The sequence below is a fragment of the Triticum aestivum genome, chromosome 5D (genome assembly GCF_018294505.1).
Source record: "Triticum aestivum cultivar Chinese Spring chromosome 5D, IWGSC CS RefSeq v2.1, whole genome shotgun sequence".
Lineage (NCBI taxonomy): Eukaryota > Viridiplantae > Streptophyta > Magnoliopsida > Poales > Poaceae > Triticum > Triticum aestivum.
In genome coordinates, this window is record NC_057808.1 from 504255175 (window position 1) to 504276229 (window position 21055).

The 21055-nt window shown below is 45.4% G+C and overlaps 1 protein-coding gene across 1 annotated transcript; it reads left to right on the forward strand.

Annotated features, from left to right (window-relative positions):
• Window positions 1-1082: 1082 nt before the first annotated feature.
• On the forward strand, window positions 1083-6379 carry LOC123123249 (putative disease resistance protein RGA3). Its single transcript, XM_044543728.1, has 4 exons — window positions 1083-1878; window positions 2069-2290; window positions 3432-5871; window positions 5991-6379. The coding sequence occupies exons 1-3, from the start codon at window positions 1312-1314 to the stop codon at window positions 5856-5858; spliced, it is 3216 nt and encodes a 1071-aa protein (XP_044399663.1). The 5' UTR covers window positions 1083-1311; the 3' UTR covers window positions 5859-5871; window positions 5991-6379.
• Window positions 6380-21055: the final 14676 nt, after the last annotated feature.

Consider the following 21055-nt stretch of genomic DNA (forward strand, 5'->3'; position numbering starts at 1 on the left):
GCTATATAGGTGAAAAACCCGTATAAGCAACAGCTGTAAACCGAGAAAAACGCAAGTCTGAAGAAATTTCTCTGCATTATCCTCCTACTCCGTGTTGTTTACTGAAAGAAGTCTGCAGTCACCCGCAAAAAAAAGAAAAAAAAAAGGTCTGCAGCGTGTTGTTTCATCCACTGTTCTCAGCCAGTTAAAAAACCGAATTTTCTCACTCTCTCCTGTAATTCCCTTCACTGCCTGCGATATCGCTATTTTCCAGGGTTTTTCTTTCGCTCTCGTTTGCTTTTTTCTCTTTCGATAAAGCATTTTCATTACGAAAATGAAGTCTGGATATATCAAACTACCAATCTCTGATGCATCACGGCACCCACAGATCAACGACCTACATTCTAGGCATATAACCATATCTAAAGGATGCCAAACCACCCACTACAGGGGAGAGAAACAGTTATAACATTTTGATTTCTGTACACCAGCCAAAACATGAACAGGATTAAAGCAGGACGCAGCACGGGATCACCCAATACCCAGGCAGAAACAAAGCGAAATCTTTGGGCAGAAGGATTCCATCTGTGCGCTCTTCTGTAGACTTCGTTTGCTACCTGAGATAGTCTCTTCGAAACTTCCTTAAGCATTTTTTGTACTCTTTTTTGTTTGCTTGCAGAATCACTCATGAATCCAAGAGAGAACACACGTAAATATAACATTGATAGGACTTGAAAGGAAAACGCGTTGAAGAAAACATGATCTACCTTGTTTTCCAAATTGTCCAAATCAAAGCAGCAACTCCAATAGAAATAACAGTCCTATCTTTACCAGAATAAATCGAATTTTGAAAAAGATGAAAGAAAGATATAGTAATTTGGGGTTACCCAGCGCTCCGCAAATCAAATTCCATAAGAATCTTGCAAATGAGCATGAAAAGAACAAATGATCGATGCTCTCAGCAACACCACAAAAAATTGATCCTTTCCATCCTTCCCTAGAGAAATTATTCTTGGTTAGGATCCTCTCCCTTTAATTACAAAAATTTCGCTCTCGGTTGGTACTCGAGTCTAGCAAGAGTCCGGCTCCTCTCTCTATCTCTCTCGTCTAGACTCCGCAGTGTGTGGCACCGGTTCTAAGGATAAGATTCCCTTTAGATTCGGCCTTTGTTCATCATACGCCGCACGCTCTGACTCCCTCTTCTTCCACGCGCAATTCTCGGCCCGCGTCTCACGTCGGCAAGGGTATATTACAGTCCAGTGGAGCACCGACCACGGATCCTTCTTCACTCCTGGATTGCGCCTGGTCTCGTTCTCAAAAAGCATTGCTTCCATGGGAGCTTTCGTGAACGGCCTCGCCGTAGCGGCAGTGGGCTGGTGGCTTGCTCCGGTCATCACCTTCCTGCTGAATAAACTTCTGGCCTACCTCTATGATGCATCTCAAGACTTCATAGATATGAGGTCTGGGACTATGCCAAGACTCAGGTTCACGCTTGGGGAAGTCATGGAGCAGAGGATGCTGATTAAATTATCAAAGAAAGAATCCGATGTGACCACCAAACTCAGCGGCCTGGACAGCTTGCTGAAGAAGCTCAAGGATGCTCTGTACGAAGCTGAAGACATCCTCGACCTCGTCGACTATCACCGAATTGAGAAGGAGGTTGGGAAAGCTGGGTCTTCCACCTGGCTGCAGTGGTGTTGGCAACGCCTCTGTGACATCACCCGAGAAAAATCAGCCTGGCTGCTGCAGCGGGCCAAGCAGAGCTTGTGCTGGTTGAGGGGATGTTTACACATCGCCGGAGATACATCTGCTCCGCTGCTCCAATGGGTACATGAGAGGTTCTGCTGGTTGTGGCCGTGGGTACGGGTCGCCGGACAAAGAACAGCTCCGCTGCTGCAGGTTTGGCTACTTCTTGCTGTTGTGTTCTAGTGTAGGCTCAAAAATGCTTTTATATTATGGGACAAAGAGAGTACTCCTTCCGTTCCAAAATAAATGACCAAACTTTATACTAATTTTTTACTATAGATCTCTTAGCCTCCGTCAATTTCGTCTAGATTAAGGCTTTCTTATTTTACTATTGTGTGCGCAGCTGGCGAAGAAGGGCTTGTGCTGGTTATGGGGATGCGTGACTGGACCTGGTGAACTACTACCATCTGCTTCCGCGCCCTCGACTTCCTTGGTGCAGAGGATCTCATCGTGTTGTAGCTGCATATTCCACTGGTTAACAACCAAGACAACCAGGGCGATGGAGGGTGCCCGTTACTACCGAGACTGGTCCTTGGATGAGCTTGGCTTCACACGTTATCAACAGGTACCACCTAAAGTCCTGAACATTAAGCTAAATTGCATCCAGTTGGCTAGATATAAGTTCATTGTTGTTATTCATTTTTTTTTGCTAAATTAGCCATACTAGCCTCTAAACTCTAATCTGTCCAGTCTTTTGGATTAGCTACAAAACCTTATCTTCCGATCTACATTAGTTTGTCTAATTCACGTCTAGATGTTTTTTTTAAGGATGCCACATTTAAGCTCCCACAAATATATAATGCAGCAACAAAAAAAAACTAGGACAAAAAAAATAGACCACAAACAAAGCACAACCGCGAGCACTGGCAATGGAGGGCGGCGGAGGTGGCACGCATGTGCATACGAGGTGTTCCAGGAAATACGAGAGAGAGAGGGGGGGGGAGAAGAAGGTTGATGTTGATGTGTGGACCCCACCTATAATAACGGTCAAAATAAACGGAGTTGACTTTGCCGCCACGTCAGACCTGACGGGTGGGTTCGCATGTCATAAACATGTTTAAATTGTCTAAACTGGCCATTTTCCGAAAGTGGTAGTTTTTAGTCACAAAATTAGAAAAAATTTATAGTTTTCGGTTAGTTTAAAAAAAATTCAAAATTTCTAGAATGAAAGTCTTTATGCTCTTATTAATAAGATTTACTAACCTTATGATTTTGGAGAAGATAGGTGGAAGTTGTAAGTCCTATTGTAAGAATACTCCACTTTTCATAATTTTCATAATAAAATATGAGGATTCTATTATGAAAATTATGAAAAGTTCATTGATAGGAAAAGAATACTTAGCACACAGTATACTTTAAAAAAGTGATAGTTATGTGGGATGGTAACCCCTAAAGTGGTAGTTTTTTTGTCAATCACTTGTATTTGCCCATTAAAACTAGGCTTGTAACTGTCTTCTTTTCTTCAGCATCTTGTATGGCAGCAAAATCCCCTTTTCTGCTGCTGCTCACTTGCGAACCCCTAGCGCCCCTTAAGCACCCTATTGTTGATCAGTCTTAGCAATGATGTAAGTTCTGGCAGTTGTTTAGCGGTGATGTAAGCTCTGGCAGTTGCTTAACAGTGATGTAAGCAACTGGCAGTTGCGGCTGCTGCGGCACCCGTTAAAGTTGCTATACTGTTTTGATTTGGAAATTGGTTGCTTTTGCAGGCTGTTGTTATGGAATCAAATTGCATTATGATGGGACCTTTATATATTCTTCTAAAGAAAAATATGAAAAAGGTAGAAAAACTCATTGATGAAGCACAGGAAATTTTTACATTAAAAAACAAAGTGAAAGAAACTATTGGGCAGGCGAACCAGCAAAGAAGAAACAAACTTGGCACGCTTACTGCAGATGTTAGTACTGGAGATAGACAGAAGACTACAGCATATCCAGTGGGAAAGATAACTGGCAGAGATAATATTTGTCAGGACATAAGAAGAATGCTTCATGCGTCAAAATCTGATGTAGTTGGCATTTATGGCATTGCGGGGTCTGGGAAGACAACACTTGCACAATATGTTTGTAACGCTATGAAAGAGGAAGAGGGAGAGAAAGAGGAAAGGAAACGCCATTTCCACCTTTTTATGTGGATTCACGTCACCCAGAAGTTTAGCGTGCATGCCATTTTCAGTGAGATGTTGGAAGCAGCTTCAGGTAAAAAGGCTGAATATGCTAGCCTTGATGTGATGCAGAAAAAATTAGAGCATGAGCTAAGCACAAAAAGATTCTTATTGGTACTTGATGATGTCTGGTGCAACAAGGATGCCGATGATCAAAATCTGCAACAGTTGATTTTTCCATTGAAATTTGGGTTGGAAGGAAGCAAGATCCTAGCCACAAGTCGAAATAAAGGTGCATTTGCAGCTCTAAGTCCTGAAGTGACATACACTTCTGTTCCAATACCAGACTTGAATGATGAAGACTTCCGTGAAATGTTCATGTATTATGCACTTGGAAGTTCAGGGCTCCTTGACCCTATGCTTGGAGAACTGGAAGAGATTGGGGCTGAAATAGCGAAGAAGCTAAAGAGGTTACCTCTAGCGGCCAGAACCGTGGGAGGACAGCTACGTAGAAAACAAGATGTTTGGTTCTGGAGGAGTGTGCAAGTTAGGGACCTTTTGAACGAGACGACTGGAGCTCTTTGGTGGAGCTACCAGCAATTTGATGAGCATGTGAGGCAATGCTTTGCTTATTGCAGTATTTTTTCCAGAAGACATCATTTCAAACGTGATGAGTTAGTACAGTTCTGGATGGCAGGAGCGTTTATAGAGACAACTAATGTTGCACAGGATCTGTATGATGTTGGTCAGAATTACTTTGATGAATTATTGTCAGCCTCATTTCTGCAATTAGGAGAGAGACAAGTGGAATTTGGATGTGAGGTTGATTACTTCACTATTCATGACCTGCTGCATGATTTAGCAGAGGAGGCTGCTAGAGGAGATTGCTTCAGAATCGAGGAAGGTGTCACAGAAGAAGTTCCTCCAGATGTTCGTCATCTATTCGTCGAAAGTTGTGATATAAAGATGCTTACAGAGAAAATATATGAATTGCAGAATTTGCGCACTCTCATCATTGATTGCGATATAAATATTGGTTCAAGAGATGAAAAAGTCTTCGAGAGAATGTTCAGGAGGTTGAAGAAATTGCGGGTGCTGGTTTTACATTTCGCTGCAGGTGATGGTAATATCATTTCACTTCCAGCATGTATTGGTCTGTTAAAGCATCTAAGGTATTTTGGTTTCAATGTGAGCGGTAGAGCAACAATAATTATGCCAAACAGTGTTACCAAGCTTTACCACATTCAGGTGCTAGACAATTTTAGTAGCGGTGGTGTGGTTTTTACTGGTAGTAAAAATATTAGTCAGCTCATTAACTTGCGGTGTATATGCAGCATGGAAAACTTTCCAGACATTGGCAGGCTGAAATGGCTCCGTAAGTTAGTACGCTTCAGTGTAAGCAAGACACAGGGGTACGAGCTACGACAATTGAAGGACCTAAGCAAGCTTGCAGGCGCGCTAAGTATCACGGGTCTTGAGAATGTCCAAAGCAAGGAAGAATCTATTGAAGCCAGTCTTGCACACAAGGACCGGCTGAGAGAACTTAAACTATCCTGGGGTGATACGAGTTGCAGTCCAGAAGTTGAAGCGGAGGTGCTTGAGGGCCTTTGCCCACCGAAATATCTTGAGAGACTAGAAGTTTGGAACTACCATGGTTCAAAGTACCCAGATTGGATGGTGGGTCAGCAGAATGGCGGCCCAAAGCATTTGCGTAATCTTTGGCTCCACAGCTGCTGCCGACTTGAACAGGCTCCTCAACTTTTTGAGGTCTTTCTGCATCTCCGTTGGTTTAGGCTTTATTTCAGCAATTGGCATTCCTTGCCAGATAATATGGAGCGGCTGGCGTCACTCCTGTTACTGGACATTAATCGTTGCCCGAATATTCAATCACTTCCAGCAGTGCCCTCCTCCCTTGAGAGGTTTTATCTCAGGTCCTGCAGCGAGGAGTTGATGAGGTCATGCGAAACAATTGGACATCCAAACTGGCAAAAGATTCAGCGCATTCCTGATATTTCTATTATCCGTGATTAAGATGGGTTGGAAGGTACATCTGCAACTCCTTTGTTCCTTTTATGTAGCTATATGATATATGTTAATTAATAAAAGGCATTACAACATATCAATATGTTTCTTATTCTATTGTTTAAACCTATTAAATACCAGTCTACACGCTGGAAGCGGGAGCTAAAGAAGGTGTCTCCATCAGATGCTTGAAGCGCCCCAACACATGGAGATGGGGGTTTCCTGCCAATCTACAGGCTTAAATAACGGCGTTTCCTGGGTCTATGTGGTTGGTAACACTTGACCAATTATAAGTACATTTCAGAGGACGCGAAATTATTGTCAGTGGTTGCAACTCATGACCTCTTAACTCATTGGGCTCCTATATGGTGTGTACTGTGGAATCATGAACGGCAAATTTACTTGTTTCCTGTTGGTCTGTAGTAGTGTGGAACCCCATACACTGGATTTATGTGCGTGTCCCTTGCTTGTAATAACTTGGGAATATTAGTTTCCCGTCAGTAATCAAGAATGTCTGTTGTTGGTCTGTAGTACTTACTAGTTTCCTGGATTTAATTGCTGAGTATTTTAGTGTGGGTATGCAGATCCTAAACTTAGTAAGTGAATGCATCTGTGCAGGTATTGTTTAGTAAGTGAATAGTAGTATGTTTCAACAAAGGGAAGTACGTGCCTGATTTTGTTTGTCTCCACGGGCTCCCGTTGTGGCGAAGCTGCCGGCCAGGTTTAAAATATAAAATAAAATTAATCAGGGGTTTATTTTGCTTCACATGGGCACAGAGAGATCTTCGACAGTGTACGGTGCAGCTTGCTCTGTTTTGAGGCCGAATTTCGTGGGGCGTCATGTTCCACATCGATAGGTTTCTCTCTGGCAGCCTTTTGTGCCAGTATGCACCCAGCACGGAACGCAGCACAAAACCTAGCCCCCGCGTCGCCGCCACCCCTTGCCGCTAGCCCTCTTCCTCCTCCCCTTTCCCGCCGCCGCCAGCCAGAGCCGCCGGGGCAAAGCCCCCCGCGGTGGCTGGCGGTGGCTGGCGGCGGGGGCTTCTCCCCTCCTCGCGTTCGTGGCCTGCGGGAGCGGCCAGGCCGAGCGGAGGCGCCGGGGCGCGTGGATCCTGGTGGCGCGGCGGCGACAATCTTGACGGCGGCAAGCCCATGGCGCGGCTGCAGATGGGTCGACGCCGAGCTGTGTGGCGGCTGCGTGCGGGTCTCCTCGTGGCGGCGGCCTTCGTCGGCGGCGGGGCGCCACGTGCGCGGCATCCGGCGAGGGGTGGGGACGCGGCCACGGTGGCTTCTCATGCGAGTACACGGAGAAGAGGCTGCGGCGTGTGTCCTCGGGGAGGATGGCTATCCTCGTCCAGATCCGTCGGCGGCATGGCGGCGGAGGTCGCAGTGGCCGGTCGGCGGTGGCGGAACTTCGCCGGTGGCAGCGGCGAGGTTCTGTCTGGATCCCGGGGCGGCGGCCCTGGAGGGTGGCTGCTGGTGAAGCTAGGGCTTCCCGCGGCGGCATGGCGTGGTGCAGTCCCTGTCCAAGGCGGATCTGTGACGGCGATATGCTTTGGATTGGTTCAGATCAGAGACGGTGACGAGCGCGCGGGATCCTTCTCGGCGGCTCTCGCGGCTTGGCGAGGCGGGGTGGGAGCCCTCCTCCTAGGCTTCAGTGGTGGCACACTCAGGCAGTGGCCGGTGCGCCAGGGATCCCACGGTGGCACTGTTGCTGCGGTTGGTCGCCGGATCTAGGCGGCTGGATCTGGGGCTTTGAAGACGGTCGAGACGGTGCACAGGTTGTTGGGTGGATTTCTTGGGACGGATCCGGGTGAAAACCTGGTCTTCGGTTGATGGCCGGAGCCGGTGATGACGATGCCCTTATCATCCTTTTCTTCATGAAGGCATCATCGAGGTGAAGCTCCCAACTCCACTCAATACCTCCGGGGGAAACCCTAGATTAGCTGATCGGATGTTGGCGGCATTCATGTGTCGTAACCCCCTTTGGGGCGGCATTCTTGGAGGTGCACTCGGCTTCGCGGGACCAGCGGACGGCTTCTTTGGTGGAGCGGTGCTCCATCCTACACACTGAAGGCGACGGATCTTGACGGCATGGTGCAGTGCAGATTCGGAGTTCGATGTGGGAGGATGGACTCACGCAGGAGGACGGCGCTGTCTGGCGTCGTGGTGGCGTCGATGGCAGAGAGACCTGGCACGGTAGATGCAACAGTACAGCTCTGAAGATGGACTCGTGGCAGGTGGCTGCGGCGGCCTCATACCCGGCAGGCGTCCTGGTTGAGGAGTGCGCCGGACTGGTAGGTGCCCCATACCAGGCAGGCGTCCTGGTTGGGACCTCAGGTCTTAAATGTTTAGGTTTGACTGCGATGTCTGTTTGGTATTAGACCCAGGCTATCAGCGCCCCTTCATCAATTGAATAGGTGTAACGACAGTTGTTGCTTAGACGGTGGCTTTAGTCTTGCTGTTGTATGGCTTTGTAAGGTCTTGTGAAAATAATTAATAAAGTAACCGCATACATCGTCCAGATGCAGAGGCCGGGGATCATCCTCCTTTTCTAAAAATAATGCATCCAGCACGGAGTAGTAATAGTACCACCCATGTTCGAGTCTTTGCTATGCTACTAATTTCCATCAAACCGTATACACATGAAGTGGTAACAGCTATAGCGAGCAGAGGGGAGACAAATGGTTTAGTGAAGAGGTAGCAGATGTGTCCAAGAAATGAGAGGCTAGTTTTCGCTAATTAACTGAACAAGCCCCTTCTACTTAATTAATATATAGAACCCTAAGGGCTCCTGTAAAAAGATGGTGGAAAATGAACACGTAACCAAGAACCATAGAAATTAGTGCATTGACACAATATGAATGTACGTTGTCATAAAAATTCAAACCAATACTCGAAACATTGCTGGAGATAAAAAATATCAAATCTGACACTGATTAGTACACAACACAAGTTGGGTTTCAGTTTTGGTCCATTAGCACATTGACGTCAAATTTGTTATTTTTGTTTCTTGAGCTTTTTTCTTTAATTTTTATTTAAATTTTTGTGACAACATACATTAATGTTGTATCGATGCACTAAATTCTTTCCGAATTTTTTGAAACATTTTTCAATGTGCAACGGGGTCCGGTGCACCGGTAGCACCAATTGCCTTGGTGCACCAGATACATTCCCCGTACATCGGCGGATGGCACGAGCGGCGGCCGGCGACAGCGACAAATGCCCTAAGCGTTCCAGGAGAATAGATCAACCGATTGGATCGATTACATTGTCTGTAGGCCAAACAATAGCCAGCCACGTACATATCTATGGACTATTGGACTTTGGTCGGTGTAGCTGGTTCAATGAATAATTTTTATATAGGCTCATGATGCAATTAGTTGCGGGCATTAGCAAACGGCCATTAGTGACAGATTTTTTTTTAAAAAGGAGGATGACCCCAGCCGCTGCATATGGGAGATGCATGCGGCCATTTTATTAATTATTCTCAAGAACCTTATAAAGTAGAACAACAATATGCCTGAATCGATCATCTTGGCAATCTGCCGCTACTCCTATCCATATGATGAAGGGGTGCAAGCGGGGCCTCATATCCAGACCTCTCACCTAAGCCTAACATCTAAAGCCGGAGGCCCCGACCGAGCCATCTGCCAGGTCCGGGGCACAAACCGGTCCGACACACTCACATGTGTCATCACCGCCATCTTTCACTGGTCCATCTTCAGAGCAGATTGAGGTGCCAACCTTGGCAGGTCCTCCGTCATCGACGCCACCACGACGCCAAACGACGACCTCCACCTACACGAGCCTTGGCAGGTCCTCCGCCATCGACGCCACCATGATGCCAAACGTCGACCTCCATGAACGTGAATCCATCTCCAAGCAACGGACGTAGATCCATGCTAGGATAGGACCGCACCACCGCCGTTGCCCACCACCCGCAAGCGCCACCCAACCCCAAGGTTCCCAAAGCGGCACCTTCAAGAAGGGAATGCCGCCACCACCCAACAAAGTTAGGGCTTTCGCCCAGGAGACCTAGGGGAAGGGGAAGTGAGGAGATCAGTCCATACCGACGCCTCCAAGGAGGAGAGCGGCGCCCTCAGGCATCGCCGTCGGCACGGCCGATCATGGCCGGCCAGGGATTTCGCCCAAACTAGATCCCCGCCACCACCAGCGCCTCCTGTACAGAACCGGCGACCAAGGGAGGCATGGCCTGACCAGACTGGCCCGCACGTCGAACAGGGGAGGAAGGGAGGCGCCAGATCGTGCGCACCGACCCCCGCAGAAGCCGCCGCCAACGACCACCGGGATCCCGCCGCCTACGCGGCCAGGACGCCGGATCCATCGCCCGCACGGCTGCTCGCCGGAGCCAGCCGTGCCTCACCAAAGGAGCCGCCGCTACAGATCCGGGACTCCCCACGCAAGCAGGGCAGCCGAGGCCCCGCCGCCACCATCCTTGGCACCCCGGGCTTGCCCGGCGGCTGCCTCAGGTGGCGGCGAGGAGGTGGGACGAGGTGGGGAGGGGGCCGCGGCAGTGCGGCTAGGGTTCCCCCACTGCCGCCGGGGGAGGCGATGAGGGGGTCGCGGGAGGGGTTAGGCCATTAGTGACAAATGCGATGAACGCCACCCTTTGCGCACCCTACAATAATGCTGAAGTAAAGACCGCATTATTTCAAATGTTTCCCATGAAGGCCCCAGGCCCAGATGGGTATCCCGCCCACTTCTACCAGCGCCACTAGGATATATGCGGTGAAGAGGTCACCAAGATAGTGCTGAGAATAGTCCGTGGAGAAGAAAGTCCAGAGTGCATTAATGATACAATCATGGTCCTCATTCCAAAGGTAACAAACCCAATTGTTTTGGCTCAGTCTAGACCTATCAGTCTTTGCAATGTGTTATACAAGATAGTTTCAAAGGTTGTTGCAAATAGATTGAAGGTTATACTACCGGATATTATCTCAGAAGAGCAGTCGGCGTTTGTGCCAGGAAGGCAAATCACAGATAACATTATATGTGCTTATGAGTGCTTGCATTTCATGAAACAGTCTAGATCAAAAATCAACAGTTTTTGTGCTTTGAAGTTGGACATGATGAAAGCCTATGATAGACTGGAGTGGTCCTATTTGAAAGCGATCATGTGAAAACTTGGCTTTGCGGCGCAATGGATCAAGACCGTCATGCTCATGCCAATGGTATCATCGGTCTCTTTTTCAGTTATGCTAAATGGAGAGAAACTTGACTCGTTTAAACCAACGAGAGGTATCCTGTAGGGAGACCCAATCTCCCCCTACTTATCCTTGATTGCAGTAGAGCGCCTTTTGTGCCTCCTGAAATCCAGTTCTCAGTCATCATCTTTGGCAGGTATTAAGGTGGCCCCTACGGCGCCATCCATTAATCACCTTTTATTTGCATATGACGACCTGTTGCTTTTCAAGGCAAGTGTAGAGGGATCAGTTGCAGTGTCAAACCTACTGGATATATACTGTGGAGCTTTAGGGCAGATAATAAACCATGCGAAGTCATCCATATTTTTCAGCAAGGGGTGTCCACTCCCTGTCAGAACGGAGGTAAATAATTCCATACAGGTCCATAATGAATCTTTATCTGAACACTATCTCGGCATGCCAACAGATGTAGGTCACTCAAAAAATGGAACCTTCAAATATTTGAGAGACAGAGTATGGCAGAAGATAAAGGGTTGGATGGAGAAATTGTTGTCTTCTGTAGGCAAAGAGGTGTTGATCAAGTTCGTAGCTCAAGCTATACCTATCTTCTCTATGTCTTGTTTTAGATTGCCAGGAGGGCTATGTGACAGCATTATATCTATCATACGTCAATTCTAGTGGGGAAGCAAGCGAGGGAGGAGGAAACCAAGTTGGGTGGCATGGGACATCATGACTATGCCGAAACACATGGGTGGTCTTGGTTTTCGAGACTTAGAGATTTTCAACCTGGTCTTATTGGCACGACAAGCGTGGAGGACACTGACAGATGAATCATCACTTTGTTCTCGGATCCTCAAATCGGTGTATTTTCCAGATCGCTCATTACTTGACGCTGAGTTGGGACCGCATCCATCCCAGATATGGAGGGCAATTTTGGATGGCCGGGATATATTAACGCAGGCCTTAGTAAGAAGAATCGGAGACGGAGAAACAATGGGCATATGGGCGCACAATTGGATCCCGAGGGACAGTTTCAAGCGTCTGATTACTTCCTTAGTGCAAAACCCGCCAATGCTAGTGAAGCAACTCATTGACGCCACAACGGCTTCGTGGAACGAGGGACTGGTCCGTTCTGTATTCACTCCATTTGATGCTCAGGAAATCCTCAAGATACCCTTTTGTATACGCAGAGTAGCAGAATTCTGGGGATGGCATGAAGAAACTCGTGGAAATTCCAGTGTCCGTTCAGCTTACCATATGATCTTGAGGACAAAGCTACATAGGGAGGCATGGCTGCACGAAGCCGAGGGGTCATCGCATGTCCAGCATGAAACACTACAAAAAAAAGACACTTCCGTGATGATACGTGTTTGTCACAGTAGGTCACGTTTTCTGTCATGCATGTACATCCATGACGATTTTATGACAGAATCAAGATAGTCATACCCGCGCTGTCGTAGAAGTGTTCCATGACATTACCAAAGTTATCATCACGGAAGTGTTCACTTCCATGACGATAAATACCGCATCATGGAAGTGCTTTCGTCAAGGGTGACCGACACGTGGCATCCACCATAACGGAACGCCGTTAAGCTATTGGGTCCAGTTTTGAATCCGATAACCTGTTAACAGCCCAGACCAATGGGGATTTTCCACGTGTAAAATACTCATTGGCCGGAGGAAACACGTGTTTGCTCACCGTTGGGACATGTGTCACTCATCCAATGGGCGAGATGCGCCTATAATACGTTGACACGTGGACCGACCCAAAAGTGGCCCATAAAGATTAAATGGGCTGGCCCAACTAAAGGCCCACAAAATTTAGCGGGCCATAATGGGCCGGCCCAACAAATGGCCCACAAGATTTAGCGGGCCATAATGGGCCGGCCCAAGAAAAGGCCTACAAGATTTAGCGGGCCATAATGGGCCGGTCCAGCTAAAGGCCCACAAGATTTTGCAGACCATAATGGGCCGGCCCAGCTAAAGGCCCAACATTCTCAGTTAAGGCCCGTATGGCTAGTGTCAAATCGGCCCGTCAACGGCCCGTCCTAAACTTGTCATCATCGCGGCCCATGGTCACTTCTGACCCGTTAACAGTCCGCTAAGAATTTGGGCCGAATTACGGCCAGGTGTGTTTCCGACCTGTTAAAGGTCCTGCTTCATTTGGGCCCATTTATAGGCCATTGAAACTTTCGGCCCATAGACGACCGTGAAGGATATGGGTCATATTCGACCATGTCTGACATTCGGCCTGTTAGAGGCCCGCTACAGATTTGGGCCACTTTCAGCTTGTTGTGACTTTCGGCCTGTTAACGTCGGACAAAATCCATGGGCCATATGTGGCCCAACACCACATCGGGCCTACTAACAGCCCATATAAAAATGACACTAATCAAGCCTGACCGAACTTCCGGCCTGTTAAAGGCCCGTATAGTAGGTCGGCGCATTTACGGCCCGTCTGAATTTCGGCCTGTGGACGATCCGCATTGTAAATGGGCCACCATTTCGGCCTGCTGAAACCAGTGGGTTATTTGGCACAATCAGGGCCCAATCTACCTTTCGGCCTATTAGAGGTCCATGTTTTTTATGGGCTCGAGATATTTACACATGTAAACGGCCTATTATTATTGAGGGCCCAAATTATATTTAGGCCTGTTAAAGGCCCACTATGGGCACAGGCCTACCTAAAAAATATGAAAGCTTATGCTGATTTAGGCCCAGATATTTTTAGTGGGCTACATGCAAATTTCAGCCTAGAATTGTTTTTAGCTCAATTGGAATGGGCCCAACGAATGTTGGCATGTTGGGTTCCTACGAAGCTTTCGGCCGAATACATTACTAAGATAAACCTACACTATACAAAAATAGCGTCGTAATTACTTCAGCCTTTGGTAACTTCATAAATGTTTTATCACAACGAAATAAATTCCAACCATACAACAAAAGGACTGTTGGCATAAAGTTTACAGTCCTTGTAGATAAAAGCACCATCAGATGTATAGAAGCACAAATCATTTGACCTGAGTGCTTATGTTTAAGGTTCTAGAATCTGACGGAGCAGCACGATCTTCCCCTTTTTTCGCCATTGCTCTTGAACAACGAAGCAAATGTCTGATTGTCCGGTTTCAAAACCATTCATATCTTCACGACATTTGTCAACCACTATTTTTGTTTCCGACACAACATCCATTAGGGATTGGACTTGTGTCTGGAGCACAGATATATCACTCTGTCTAGCCGAAAGATTTTGTTCAGTAGGCGATTTGGACGAGGTTACCTTGACAACCAACCCAGAATTACGCAGGAAGGTGGTTTTTGCACTGTTAGTGGAGAGATACTGACGCACTGCAGCAAGAGGTGACATTGCGCTTGTGGTGGCCTCGTCACCTTCAGGTGGTTGTGGTTGTTCAATCATTTGTTCCAGAGCTAGCTAAAAGTTTGAACTTGTAGATTAGTGTACTAGATAAGTTACTAATGAGACAAAAACAAACAAAGTAGGTTTCGCGTTTATACATAACTTATTTTGGTGAACTACTGTAATACATTAGCATGTATTGTAGTGCCAACTACATAATAAAATCACTTTCGGAACATATGTCCATGTAGCATGCCTACTGTATTATCTATTTCCTCACATTCGTTCACATCTAAGGATAAAGAGACATGGTTTATGTTGGGGAACGTAGTAATTTTAAAAAAAATCCTACGCACACGCAGGATCATGGTGATGCATAGCAACGAGAGGGGAGAGTGTGTCCACGTACCCTCGTAGACCGAAAGCGGAAGCGTTATGACAACGCGGTTGATGTAGTCATACGTCTTCACGATCCGACCGATCCAAGTACCGAACGCACGGCACCTCCGAGTTCAGCACACGTTCAGCTCAATGACGTCCCACGAACTCTGGTCCAGCAGAGCTTTGCGGGAGAGTTCCGTCAGCACGACGGCGTGATGACGGTGTTGATGATGCTACCGACACAGGGCTTCGCCTAAGCACCGCTACGATATTACCGAGGTGGAATATGGTGGAGGGGGCCACCGCACACGGCTAAGAGATCAATGATCAATTGTTGTGTCTCCAAGGGGTGCCCCCCTCCCCGTATATAAAGGAGTGGAGGAGGGGGAGGGCCGGCCCTCTCTATGGCGCACCCTAGGGGAGTCCTACTCCCACCGGGAGTAGGATTCCCCTTTTCCTAGTAGAACTAGGAGCCCTTCCAAGTAGTAGGAGTAGGAGAGAAGGAAAGGGAAAAGAGAAGAGAAGGAAGGAGGGGGCGCCGCCCCTCCCCCTAGTCCAATTCAGACTAAGCCTTGGGGGGCGCGCAGCCTCCCCTCTCTCTTTCCCCTAAAGCCCAATAAGGCCCATATACTCCCCGGCGAATTCCCGTAACTCTCCGGTACTCCGAAAAATACCCGAATCACTCGGAACCTTTCCGATGTCCGAATATAGTCATCCAATATATCGATCTTTACTTCTCGACCATTTCGAGACTCCTCGTCATGTCCCCGATCTCATCCGGGACTCCGAACTACCTTCGCTACATCAAAACACATAAACTCATAATACAAATCGTCACTGAACGTTAAGCGTGCGGACCCTACGGGTTCGAGAACTATGTAGACATGACCGAGATAAGTCTCCGGTCAATAACCAATAGCGGAACCAGGATGCTCATATTGGCTCCCACATATTCTACGACGATCTTTATCGGTCAAACCGCATAACAGCATACGTTGTTCCCTTTGTCATCGGTATGTTAGTTGCCCGAGATTCGATCGTCGGTATCTCAATACCTAGTTCAATCTCGTTACCGGCAAGTCTCTTTACTCGTTCCGTAATACATCATCCTGCAACTAACTCATTAGTTACAATGCTTGCAAGGCTTATAGTGATATGTATTACCGAGTGGGCCTAGAGATACCTCTCCGACAATCGGAGTGACAAATCCTAATCTCGAAATACGCCAACTCAACAAGTACCTTCGGAGACACCTGTAGAGCACCTTTATAATCACCCATTTACGTTGTGACATTTGGTAGCACACAAAGTGTTCCTCCGGTAAACGGGAGTTGCATAATCTCATAGTCGTAGGAATATGTATAAGTCATGAAGAAAGCAATAGCAACATACTAAACGATCAAGTGCTAAGCTAAGGGAATGGGTCAAGTCAATCACATCATTTTCTAATGATGTGATCCCATTAATCAAATGACAACTCATGTCTATGGCTAGGAAACATAACCATCTTTGATTCAACGAGCTAGTCAAGTAGAGGCATACTAGTGACACTCTTTTTGTCTATGTATTCACACATGTATCAAGTTTCCGGTTAATACAATTCTAGCATGAGTAATAAACATTTATCATGAAATAAGGAAATAAATAATAACTTTATTATTGCCTCTAGGGCATATTTCCTTCAGTCTCCCACTTGCACTAGAGTCAATAATCTAGTTCACATCGCCATGTGATTTAACACCAATAGTTCACATCACCATGTGATTAACACCCATAGTTCACATCGTCATGTGACCAACACCCAAAGGGTTTATTAGAGTCAATATTCTAGTTCACATCGCTATGTGATTAACACCCAAAGAGTACTAAGGTGTGATCATGTTTTGCTTGTGAGAGAAGTTTAGTCAACGGGTCTGCCACATTTAGATCCATATGTATTTTGCAAATTTCTATGTCAACAATGCTCTGCACGGAGCTACTCTAGCTAATTGCTCCCACTTTCAATATATATCTAGATTGAGACTTAGAGTTATCTGGATAAGTGTCAAAACTTGCATCGACGTAATCCTTTATGACCAACCTTTTTTCACCTCCATAATCGAGAAACATATCCTTATTCCACTAAGGATAATTTTGACCGCTGTCCAGTGATCTACTCCTAGATCACTATTGTACCCTCTTGCCAAACTCATGGTGAGGTACACAATAGGTCTGGTACACAACATAGCATACTTTATAGAACCTATGACTGAGGCATAGGGAATGACTTTCATTCTCTTTTCTATTTTCTGCTGTGGTCGGGTTTTGAGTCTTTACTCAAATTTATACCTTGCAATACAGGCAAGAACTACATCTTTGACTGTTCCATTTTGAACTACTTCAAAATCTTGTCAAGGTATGTACTCATTGAAAAATCTTATCAAGCGTCTTGATCTATCTCTATAGATCTTGATGCTAAATATGTAAGTAGCTTCACCGAGGTCTTTCTTTGAAAAAATTACTTTCAAATACTCCTTTATGCTTTCCAGAAAATTCTACATTATTTCCGATCAACAGTATGTCATTCACATATACTTATCAGAAATGTTGTAGTCTCCCACTCACTTTCTTGTAAATACAGGCTTCACCTCAAGTCTGCAAAAACTATATGCTTTGATCAACTCATCAAAGCGTATATTCCAACTCCAAGATGCTTGCACCAGTCCATGAATGGATCGCTGGAGCTTGCACATTTTGTTAGCACCTTTAGGATCGACAAAACCTTCTGGTTGCATCATATACAACTCTTCTTTAAGAAATCCATTAAGGAATGTAGTTTTGACATCCATTTGCCAGATTTCAAAAATGTGGCAATTTGCTAACATGATTCGGACAGACTTAAGCATCGCTACGAGTGAGAAAATCTCATCGTAGTCAACACTTTGAACTTTGTCGAAACCTTTTTCGACAAGTCTAGCTTTGTAGATAGTAACACTACTATCAACGTCCGTCTTCCTCTTGAAGATCCATTTAATTTCTATGGCTTGTCGATCATCGGGCAAGTCAATCAAAGTCCACACTTTGTTCTCATACATGGATCCCATCACAGATTTCATGGCCTCAAGCCATTTCGCGGAGTCTGGGCTCATCATCGCTTCCTCATAGTTCGTAGGTTCATCATGGTCAAGTAACATGACCTCCAGAACAGGATTACCATACCACTCTGGTGCAGATCTTACTCTGGTTGACCTGCGAGGTTCGGTAGTAACTTGATCTGAAGTTTCATGATCATCATCATTAATCTTCCTCACTAATTGGTGTAGGAGTCACAGGAACAAATTTTTGTGATGAACTACTTTCCAATAAGGGAGCAGATACATTTACCTCATCAAGTTCTACTTTCCTCCCACTCACTTCTTTCGATAGAAACTCCTCTAGAAAGGATCCATTCTTAGCAACAAAGATTTTGCCTTCGGATCTGTGATAGGAGGTGTACCCAACAGTTTCCTTTGGGTATCCTATGAAGACGAACTTCTCTGATTTAGGTTCGAGTTTATCAGGTTGAAACTTTTTCACATAAGCATCGCAGCCCCAAACTTTAAGAAACGACAGCTTAGGTTTCTTGCTAAACCACAGTTCATACAGTGTCGTCTCAACGGATTTAGATGGTGCCCTTATTAACGTGAATGCAGTTGTCTCTAATGCATAACCCCAAAACAATAGTGGTAAATCGGTAAGAAACATCATAGATTGCACTATATCCAATAAAGTACGGTTATGACATTCGGACACACCATTATGCTGTGGTGTTCCAGGTGGCACGAATTTGTGAAACTATTCCACATTGTTTTAACTGAAGACCAAACTCGTAACTCAAATATTCGTCTCCTGTGATCAGATCGTAGAAACTTTATTTTCTTGTCACGATGATTTTCCACTTCACTCTGAAATTCTTTGAACTTTTCAAATGTTTCAGACTTATGTTTCATCAAGTAGATATACCCATATCTGCTCAAATCATCTGTGAAGGTCAGAAAATAACGATACCCGCCGCGAGCCTCAACACTCATCGGATCGCATACATCAGTATGTATTATTTCCAATAAGTCAGTTGCTTGCTCCATTGTTCCGGAGAACGGAGTCTTAGTCATCTTGCCCATGAGGCATGGTTCGCAAGCATCAAGTGATTCATAATCAAGTGATTCCAAAAGCCCATCAGCATGGAGTTTCTTCATGCGATTTACACCAATATGACCTAAACAGCAGTGCCACAAATAACTTGCACTATCATTATTAACTTTGCATCTTTTGGCTTCAATATTATGAATATGTGTATCACTATGATCGAGATCCAACAAACTATTTTCATTGGGTGTATGACCATTGAAGGTTTTATTCATGTAAACAGAACAACAATTATTCTCTGACTTTAAATGAATAACCATACTGCAACAAACATGATCAAATCATATTCATGCTCAACGCTAACGCCAAATAACATTTATTTAGGTTTAACACTAATCCCGAAAGAACAGGGAGTGTGCGATGATGATCATATTAATCTTGGAACCACTTCCAACACACATCGTCACTTCACCCTCAACTAGTCTTTGTTTATTTTGTAACTCCTGTTTCGAGTTACTAATTTTTTAGCAACCGAACAAGTATTAAATACCCAGGGGCTACTACAAACACTAGTAAGGTACACATCAATAACCTGTATATCAAATATACCCTTGTTCACTGTGCCATCCTTCTTATCCACCAAATATTCAGGGCATTTCCACTTCCAGTGAACATTTCCTTTGCAGTAGAAGCACTTAGTTTCAGGCTTTAGTCTAGCTTTGGGCTTCTTCACGGAACTGACAACTTGCTTTCCATTCTACATGAAGTTCTCTTTCTTTCCCTTTGCCCTTTTCTTGAAACTAGTGGTCTTGTTAATCATCAACACTTGATGCTCTTTCTTGACTTCTACCTTCATCGATTTCATCATCATGAAAAGCTCGGGAATCATTTTCGTCATCCCTTGCATACTATAGTTCATCACGAAGTTCTACTAACTTGGTGAGGGTGACTAGAGAATTCTGTCAATCACTATCTTATCTGGAAGATTAACTCCCACTTGATTCAAGCGATTGTAGTACCCAAACAATCTGAGCACATGCTCACTGCTTGAGCTATTCTCCTCCATCTTTTAGCTATAGAACTTGTTGGAGACTTCGTATCTCTCAACTCGGGTATTTGCTTGAAATATTAACTTCAACTCCTGGAACATCTCATATGGTCCATGACGTTCAAAACGTCTTTGAAGTCCCGATTCTAGGCCGTTAAGCATGGTGCACTAAACTCTCAAGTAGTCATCATATTGAGCTATTGTCAAAATGTTCATAACATCTGCATCTGCTCCTGCAATAGTTCTGTCACCTAGCGGTGCATCAAGGACATAATACTTCTGTGCAGCAATGAGGATAATCCTCAGATCACGGATCCAATCCGCATCATTGCTACTAACATTTTTCAACTTAGTTTTCTCTAGGAACATATCAAAAATAAAACAGGGGAGCTAAAAGCGAGGTATTGATTTACAACATAGATATGCAAATACTATCAGGACTAAGTTCATGATAAATTAAAGTTCAATTAATCAAATTACTTAAGAACTCCCACTTAGATAGACATCCCTCTAATCATCTAAGTGATCAGGTGATCCATATCAACTAAACCATGTCCGATCATCACGTGAGATGGAGTAGTTTTCAATGGTGAACATCACTATGTTGATCATATCTACTATATGATTCACGCTCGACCTTTCGGTCTCAGTGCTCCGAGGCCATATTTGCATATGCTAGGCTCGTCAAGTTTAACCCGAGTATTCCGCGTGTGCAAAACTGTATTGCACCCGTTGTATTTGAACGTAGATCTTATCACACCCGATCATCACGTGGTGTCTCAGCACGAAGAACTTTCGCAACGGTGCATACTCAGGGAGAACACTTATACCTTGAAATTTTAGTAAGGGATCATCTTATAAAGCTACCACCGAACTAAGCAAAATAAGATGTATAAAAGATAAACATCACATGCAATCAAAATATGTGACATGATATGGCCATCATCATCTTGTGCCTTTGATCTCCATCTTCAAAGCATCGTCATGATCTCCATCGTCACCGGCATGACACCATGATCTCCATCATCTTGATCTATATCAATGTGTCGTCACATGGTCGTCTGGCCAACTATTGCTCTTGCAACTATTGCTATCGCATAGCGATAAAGTAAAGCAATTATTTGGCGCTTGCATCTTATGCAATAAAGAG

Coding starts and splice junctions, on each gene's coding strand:
- LOC123123249 (XM_044543728.1), top strand. CDS start 1,312: ATGGGAGCTTTCGTGAACGGCCTCGCCGTAGCGGCAGTGGGCTGGTGG. Junction 1,879..2,068: donor GAACAGCTCCGCTGCTGCAG/GTTTGGCTACTT, acceptor TTGTGTGCGCAG/CTGGCGAAGAAGGGCTTGTG. Junction 2,291..3,431: donor GCTTCACACGTTATCAACAG/GTACCACCTAAA, acceptor TTGCTTTTGCAG/GCTGTTGTTATGGAATCAAA.